The sequence below is a fragment of the Phoenix dactylifera genome, chromosome 17, assembly GCF_051530095.1.
Source record: "Phoenix dactylifera cultivar Ajwa chromosome 17, Ajwa_hap1_PhDact_Kaust_v1.1, whole genome shotgun sequence".
Lineage (NCBI taxonomy): Eukaryota > Viridiplantae > Streptophyta > Magnoliopsida > Arecales > Arecaceae > Phoenix > Phoenix dactylifera.
The window spans coordinates 15,584,152-15,592,634 of record NC_143206.1 but is presented as its reverse complement, the minus strand read 5'-3'; the positions used below and the strand labels follow the sequence as shown (position 1 = coordinate 15,592,634).

The window sequence follows — 8,483 nt, the reverse complement described above, 5'->3', positions numbered from 1 at the left end:
AATCGACTGTCACACGTGTGGAGATGAAACACATTTCTGGATCTCTGTTAGTAGTAAAGCTGAATACAGTATAAATTATTTTTGTACAAAGGTCCCCTTTCATGCTACGCGCGCATATAAACACATATCTGATACGTACACACGAAGTAGGCATTCTAATAGTGGTTATTTTGTAGCATTTTTCCCTACCAGTAGGTAATAATGCAAGTACCGTGGTTTATTTTTCTTTTCAGAGTTTAATCTGAAAAATGCTATACTAAGGTCTGAACATTAATTTGCTCGCATAACCATCTTTCTATTTTTGATGAAATTCACATAAACATCTGGCTATTAACTACTTTTCCTGTCAAAATGGTTAAGGTTCGCTTTTATAACACTCTGTATGGTTCTTTTTGAGAAAATTCAAATGAAGGTTGGACTGGACTAGTAAGGCTGTTATTATTGTTACAATGGCCAATTAAGATAATTGTAGAGCCGCTATAATGATATAATGATATAATGACATCTAGTTTCAGAGCACTGATCATGATCTTAAAAGGATGTGTGAGCATTCAATATTCATGCATGGCATTTCATCACCATTGCATGCCTTAGTCTGCGGTCATTAATATTGACTTGTCGCTCGGGGAACTTGTCCTCGAGTTATAGTGCACTGATTAATTTTCAGCTGATGCTCGACTAGATCATCGGTCATGTAGAAGATGGCTCGAAAAATAAAGAAACTCGATATTTTCATAAAAAAATTTGTAGCTAGTTAAAAATTATATGGGGTATTTTTTGATTTCAGGTTAACAAATATCCCATGAAATACGATTTAAACAATTCACAAATAATATAACCTTTCCATTCAAAAGGTTAAAAAATAAAATATAAAAATTAATATTTTGAGAAATATTTGTAGATTTGAAATCCATACAATGTCTTTGTATAAGAAATCCTAGATAAATATACAGGTATTAGTTGGTTAAGGACATCTATCTGCACCAAATGCCATATTTTAATGAATAGAAAGGAGTTATAGCCCACCAGAGTTTATTATGGATATGAAATCAATGCACTACTAAGCGTATCTATGATTCCACCATATTTTTGGATCCATAAGATCAAGTAAGACCCAGACAACCCATAGATCCATAAAAAGTAAACCCATGCTGCCGGATGACCGCCTCTCATCCTAGCTTAAACCAAGAAGTGAGAAAAAGTTGGAAGCTGGAATAAGGATGGCAGCATTTCCATTAGATCCATCACACCAGTTTGTGTAATTCATATGTGATTAGGCCATGCCAATCAAGGTCATATCCGATGAGAAATAAGACAATAACAGTATGCCATAATATTTTGTAGATTTTATGAAAAATTCATTTAATTATTTATTTAAAAAAAAATGGAAGTATATTTGGAGTTTCTGAATAATCTTATTACTGGAAAGTAACATAAATAAGTATACCTATCGAATATTCAATGTATATAAGTATTAGATACCTGTTTCATACTTATATCCAGGTATACAAAAAATATATAAAAATAATTATGTACCCCTTTCGCTTATCTTGTATACATGACCTAGTTTTTTTGCGAGCCATCATTCATCAAGAATAAAACTGATAATAAAATTCTCCATAAACCATATATTATGTATGGTATGCTAAAAGAAAGTTTGCGTCCTCTATGGTCTCATTCGTTTTTTTTTTTTTCAGAATATGATGAAGTATTATTTGTACTGTGATGAAAAAGAACTGTTGATCTCTGAGATCGATGATGCGGCAGCTATCGGCGGTGGTGCAGGATTCTGAAGTTACATGGCGAGAGGATCCTGAATGGTTCAGGCAAGGGGTTGGGCAGCTTAGCTAAGCCGTACTAAAAGAAATAAATAAAAGTTACTGCAAGATGGCCCAAACTTGCATGCGGCGAAGATCAATCACTGTCTCAGGCGGAGGATCTCATGGACGTCTGGACCAATCAGTGCCCTGTCTCAGGCCTCGCAGCTTATCCATTCCCAATGACCTCCAAGCCTATCGATCCCATTAGGTAAAGGCCCCCATCACCGTCACCATGACCAGAAAAGGTTGCTCCGGCCTCACCCTCACCGTAACCTCTTCCCCCATAGCAAGCAAAAGAATTCACGGAAAAGTAAAAAAAAAATAAAGAAAAAAAGGGGGCGCAAAAGAGAGGAGCAGCAGCTCGTTCTCCAATCCACACGAACTTCCAAAAGCTATTGGTGGTGATGGGTTTGAAGAGAATGAAAAGGAAAAGGGCAAAGAAAGAGAGAAAGAGAGAACGGGCAAAGGAGATGTCCGTTTGTGTAGGTATAGATGAGATGGACCACAGGATAATCCAAGCAACCACGTGATCTCCAGCTAGATTACACGAGCTTAGCGGGGAGAAGGCCGCAGGGTGACAGCGCTGGGAAAAGAGGAAAAGCATGACGTTAGGAGGGAGGGGGAGGGGAAACACCACCACTTGACATCAGTCACCTTATTATTTTATTTGTTTACTACTTACCCTCCCTTTAGAGTTAGGCCACTATAGACTTATGGCGTCAGTAAGTAGGTGGTCAAATTGCTCAAACGATCCCAACGATGACTAAGAGTTGCTTGTGTTTTAAGTTAAACTATAATTACTTGCAAATAATTCAATGAGGACTTGCGCAAGCAGGGATAAATCTTGAATATTTACACACAAGTGAAAAAGCAGTAGAAAATATTGTTTCTTAGCTTTTTCTCTTATCACTGTCACCTACAGTAGATTTAAAAGTAAAAAAAAGAAGAAGAAAGAAAGATGAAGGTAAAAGGTAAAAGACAATTGGAAAGGGTGAAAGGGAGACGACGCAGGAGGTTGATGACAACCTTCATGGCGATGATTAAACCGTTGCTCTCCAATCCTTTTAACTTCTCCTCCGCTAGGCGGCGGTCCTTTCCTCTGCTTTGCTTAGCTATCCTTTCGGAAATCGATCAGTCTGGCTTCTGTTTTCCTGTCCTGTCCTGTTCTCATCTGTTTGGTGTCTGTACTCCGTATTCAAATGTTAAGTATCTGATGGCTGGTGGTAGATGATGGCTACGTAGCTAGCTTGCTTGCACTAGCACCAGTAGTAATAGTAGTAGTAGCAGCAGCAGTAGTAGTAGAAAGTAGTGGGCTTTTAGTAATGCTGCATTGGTGGTAGTCTGATTGATTGCTGACGACTGAGTTGTTCCTTTCCATGCCCTTTCTTCCTCCTTATCACCCCTATCCTTGTTTCCTTTCTTTAAGCAGCTGCATTATGACATGGCACCGAGGGGCTTGGAGAGGCAGTGGAGGCCAGTCTATAGCTTACAATTTAAGAAAAGATATAAAAACAAAAACTATTAACCTTGAAACACTATCTATCCTGACTGCAACTTCTCTTTTCCTATACTCTTTCCACTATGACTTTTTCCTTCCTGCAAACAAATAAACAAGCAATGAAGGAGAGCTAGCTATGAAATGCCATTATTAATTTGAGTCTTAGTTGCAAGACAGCGGTCGGGAAAAGGATTGCTACTTACTTTGATTTCGGAAGGCCGGCTCACTCCCATGAGCCAGTTCCCCCCACTTTACATTCCGATCGCTCCACGACCGGACGAGAACCTAGTCGAATAGAGCATTTTAGCTTCGATACTTTGAGAATGAAGTACACATGCATTGACATAAGCCTAATGCAAATTACTGCGAGTAGTCGTTTACCTGGGCATCTGAAAGAAGCAAGACTTGAAGGAGGTCATGTCCAGTGTAGAAGTAGTCGGCAGCAGCGTGGAGGTCATGAGATGGCTGTTGCTGCTGCCGTTGGTGCCATTGCAGGAAGCCGTAGCAGCGGCGGAGGCCGCCGCGATATCAGCTTCGCCGACGGCGGAGTCGAGCGTAAACGAAGACCTGGTTGGCGAAGCAAAGGGACTATCCGGCAGGTTATGCTCAGCGCTGCCAAAATGTCGTCAAAGAAACATAAGATGGAACCCGTTACACATACACACGCACCAAAAAAAAAAAATAAAAATAAAAAAATAAAAGAGCTCCCCCAGAGTTAATAATGCTCGAAGAACCTTTCTTTTGCCTTTTATTTTCCTTTTCTTTTCTCGATTTTCTTTTCTTTTACTCTCTCACCTTCTTCTCTTTGTAGAAGCATTAATGGTGGGGGGAAGAGAGAGAGAGAGAGAGAGAGAGAGATGAGGAGGAAAAAGAAATGAAAATGGTTTCAAGGAAAAGAGAGAATAATGATAACAATAAGAACAAAAAAAAGCGTAATGGGAGGGGTTAATTAAAGATTCTATTACCTTTCTTGGAAATCGCCATCGTCTTTGGGGTTCGCCTCACCGGAAGATTCCTCCTTATGGGCAGGGTCGACTGGCGTCTGGCGAAGCAGCCCATGGGAAGAGCTGTTTCGCTTGAGGCCGGGTGCCGCGCCAGGCGTGGTGCTGGAGCTCTTGCTGTCTATAACCAGAAAATTATACCCTCTCATTAACTCCGCCATGATTCCAAAGTATATCATATCACAATTATAGAGCCACTTAATTGCACTCGTAACTAATCCATGCATCGCATCCAGGTGATTAACTTAATTAATTAACCCGTACCTTCGGATGGCGAGTCTTCCTGGCTTCCACCATTGCTCCTGGAATCCAGAGAAGGAATGGCGATGGTTGGAGGAGTGGAAATGGTGGAGGTGGCCATGGAGGAGGAGAGACTGCGGGTTTTCAGATCGAGGAGCTGGAGGCCCATGAATCGCCTGTGTTGGAGCTCAATGGCCTGCTGCAGCTCCGCCTCTTGCTGCTGCACTTCTAGCTTCCTCCTCAGCAACAACTCCGGGGTGCTGTTGCCGCTGTACAGCATCCTTGCTCCTGCTCTCCAATCCACTGCAATTCAGTCAATTAAACTATAGAACGAAAGGAAAAAGAAAGAAGGCTTTATTTCGATATTGAAATGGAGTAGAGAGGTACCAACCGAGCTGCTGCAGGTCGTAGGGGTCTCTGGAGTCGAGGCCAGTAGGGGTAGTACAGCCAGAGAAATCCCCCCTCTCGGCCTGCTGCTGCTGCTTCCTGCGGGCAGAGAGGATCAGAAGGCTGAGGAAACAAAAGTTACTCAAGAAAGCTAGGAATTTTGAATCAGGGAGAAGGGGGGAGGAGTGGTGCCTGTACTTGTCGGGGACCTTTCCCTTCTCCTTGTAGGGCTTGACGAGGACCCGGGCGTCGCACACGAAGTGGGGGTTCCCCTTGGCCAGGATCAGCTTCACTGTCTCCGGGTAGACGAAGGTTACGAACCCAAACATCCTCTTCTGCTGGTATGGAATTCTTACGTCTTGAACTGGCCCATAAATACTTAAGAAGTTTTGAAACCCCCCCAAAAAAATAAAAAGCAGCAAAGATTAGCCCCGGACGAACTAAGTTTAGTGTTTCATAAATTCGAAGACTTCGAGCAGCAAAATAATTCCAACCTGAAATAGTTCGAGACATCTTCTTCTCGGAAGGTGCTGTCGGCCGGGAAGGTCAAGTAGATCTGCCTCGATCCTGGATTCACCATGCCGGAAAAGTCACTCCTTTCCATTCTAGACCGGCCCATGAACTTGTGGCTCTCGTCCCCGCCGAGCATCAGCGCCGCCGCAGCTGCCGCCCTGTCGGAATTCGAAAGCCAGTATCTTTGTTCAGATCCATTCACGACTAAGAAGCTAAAATTGGAGTCTTTGAAGTGAAAAAGTGAGTACCTTTGGCTCTCACTCTGCTGCTGCTGTAAGAAGAAGTTGAGGCATTTGCTCGACGAGGGAGACGGCGGGACGGAGCCGGTGGGGGAGTAGGGAAAGGCGGAGGCCGTGAGCTGGGAGGCGCCGCCCAGTCTCTGGCTCTTTGACCTCAGCAGCAGCTCCTGGCACTGCTGTTCGACCACGGCGTCCATTTTATTACCTCCAGCCATCGCCGCCGCCGCCGTGGCGGCGTCGTCGGGAAGGCCGTGGAGGAACCGGCAGGCGCTGCCGTTCTTGCAGTAGCCCCGTGCGAAGTAGAGGCAGGGCTTCCACCCGAAACCGGCGCCAGCGGGGTCGGCGCCGAAGCAGAGGTCGGTGACGGAGCAGATCCGGCGGTGATGGCCGTTGGCTCCCCAGCCAACGCCATAGGGGAAGAGCATCCCGTTCCCGTCGCCGCTCGGGCTCCGGTCGACGTCCGGGTAGAAGAGGTCGCCGCCGGCGGGGACGGACTTGGGCCCGATGGGGATGTGGGAGGAGGCGTGGACGTCGTTGAGGAAGGAGAGCTGGTCGTGGAGCTGGAACTCGTCGATGAGGTCAGCCCCGGCGTAGAACGGGGAGGCGGCAGCCGGATTGCTTGGGCTCACGAGCTCGTCTGTGGGGTTCTGGACGACGTCGTCCGCGGAGCCGTTGAGAGCGCTGCCGTTGCTGTTGATCCGGGAGAAGACGGGGGGCGGAGCCCAGGAGGAGGGGGAGGATATCGAGAGCGGCGACAGAGGAGCGAGGCCGAGGCGGGAGGAGGAGTTCTGGCGGGCGAGGAGGAAGGAGCACGGGGAGGCGGCGGTGGCGGTGGAGGAGGGGAGGAGGCCGAGGTCCTTGCGGGCCTTGAGGACGACCGAGTGGACGAGGGCCTCGGGGCCGAAGGCGAGGCGGATCATCTCCTTCTCGCCGTGGTCCTGGATCAAAAGAAGCCCCATGATCTTGGCAGCGTTCTCCGGGTCCAGGTTCTGAATCCTCGAGAACACGATCCTCGTCGCCTCGTAGGCGTCCATGGACTCACCGCCAGTTTTAGAACCAAAAAAAAGACCCTTCCTCTTCTTGTTTTCCTTCCTCTTTCTTTCTCCACTATTCTTCGTTCGTTTGTTTAATTTTTTTTAACTCGCACGGCACCGGCTAAAGAGAAAGAAGAAAGAGAGAAACAAAAAAAAGGTAAAGAGGAAAGCGTGAAGGGTGTGTTAAAAGATAGGAAGAAGACGAGGAAGAGTAGCTGACACTTACTCCTCGTCTGCTGCTGCCATTAAAAGGCAGTTGGGTGGAGAAAAAGGTTGGGAAAGAAAAAGGGCAAAAAATAAAAGGGCGGAGGCCAAAACCTTATTCCCTTCTCCTCAAATAAATGGTACTACTGCTTGTGCTTGTGCTTGTGTTTGTTACCTTGAGCTTTGTTTGCCTAATAAAGAAGAGATACTACAAAGCTGCTGCTGCTTGCTAAGGCTCTCGTGCTCGCTGCTCCCTGGGAGTAGTGCTCTTCTTTCCCTTCCTTCCCTCCTTTACTCTTAGAAGAACAGTGCATCACTGAGCTGCTATTGACCGACTCCATTCCCAAGGATACAAAGCTGCGAGTCACCAGCAACGGCCTACAAGTCCATCCATCCCTCTTTTGGCTCCGTTATAATTGCTTTGTCCGGCATGGTTTGGCGAGGATTCTAATGACCTCTTTCCTCTTCTCCCCCCCTCTCTCTCTCTCTCTCTCCCCCCTCTTCCCTACCTTCGTCGTTTTCAAGCTGGGGAGAGTGCATGGATAGATCTAGATCTGCTCAAATAGGGCACGTTCACCTCTGCACCTGAAAGCTCGCTCCTCTCTCTCTCTCCTCCTTTCTCCAACTCGAGGCCCAGGGCGTGGGCTAACTGGCCTTTTCCTTGTCTCTAGTCTTTCTCACTCTACCCTTTTCCCTAAGCCATGATTTGGATTCCGGTCTCGACCCCTCACTCGCCCCCTCGCCCTCTTCTTTTGTCCTCTTGTTGCTGTACCGTTGTCATACTATAATAACATTATCTAGATCGATAATATGCCGTGTCGCAGTTCGCGCACCACCATAACTCCAAAACGTGACATATTCTTTTTTCTTAACAACAAATTTAAGGGGTCAAGAGCCAAACGAAAGATAAGAGAAGACCTAATGGTGTTCTTAAAGTACCCATCATGGGGATTTCAATGGCATCACAGAGATCTAAGAGTAGTGGATCTCTCTCTCTCTCTCTCTGGTGCTCATTTCACCATCCCTTTCGGATAGTAATAGATACATCATGGGGGTGGTGAATGTTTCCGCTGGATCACCAACTTTTTCTCATTTCAGCATCATGGGACCCTGCAGTCTTTTGAGGCTTTCGTATCTTTGTGGATAGAATTAAACTGAGCCTTCGGTCATTCTTCTTCTTATTTTTTTTCCCCCCTCAGCTTTTACTGCGCCCTTTTTAGGGGTGGAGGTGCTTGGGTTCACCATGTACAGTGCTACGCATGGTTTTTTTTTTGCACTGCGGGGCGTGTTTGGGATGAGTTGGAGCGACTCGTGGGGTCGCCATTGATGAAGGGGACGAGTCGGCTTTAGAGGGGCGGGGAAAGGTACGCTGTGGTTTCAGAGCCTCACATGGCTGGTGTGGTCACCACCCCCTGTTCCCACGACCACACGCTCCTCCCTCTCCCCAACCCCACTTTCGCCCTTGGATCCTCATGTTTCAAAAATATCGCCCGTTATGATAATATAACAGCCGTTATATTAATCATTAATTTGGCAGTCCTTAATTT

At 46.2% G+C, this 8,483-nt stretch overlaps 1 protein-coding gene across 20 annotated transcripts; it reads right to left on the bottom strand.

Annotated features, from left to right (window-relative positions):
• Positions 1–2,643: 2,643 nt before the first annotated feature.
• On the bottom strand, positions 2,644–7,882 carry LOC103709690 (zinc finger CCCH domain-containing protein 53-like). 20 transcript variants are annotated; one of them, XM_088713431.1, is made up of 10 exons: positions 7,051–7,826; positions 5,708–6,853; positions 5,441–5,617; positions 5,139–5,324; positions 4,951–5,045; positions 4,584–4,847; positions 4,284–4,440; positions 3,700–3,930; positions 3,522–3,603; positions 2,644–3,416 (listed from the first exon to the last, which is right to left on the bottom strand). In XM_088713431.1, exons 2-9 carry the CDS (start codon positions 6,730–6,732, stop codon positions 3,570–3,572), a joined length of 2,169 nt encoding a protein of 722 aa, XP_088569557.1. In that variant the 5' UTR covers positions 6,733–6,853; positions 7,051–7,826; the 3' UTR covers positions 2,644–3,416; positions 3,522–3,569. The 20 variants fall into 20 exon arrangements, with proteins under 20 accessions (XP_088569557.1, XP_088569550.1, XP_088569552.1 ...); XM_088713424.1 differs by having other exon boundaries at positions 4,584–4,862; positions 6,959–7,717; XM_088713426.1 differs by having other exon boundaries at positions 4,584–4,862; positions 7,112–7,706.
• Between the last annotated feature and the right edge of the window lie 601 nt (positions 7,883–8,483).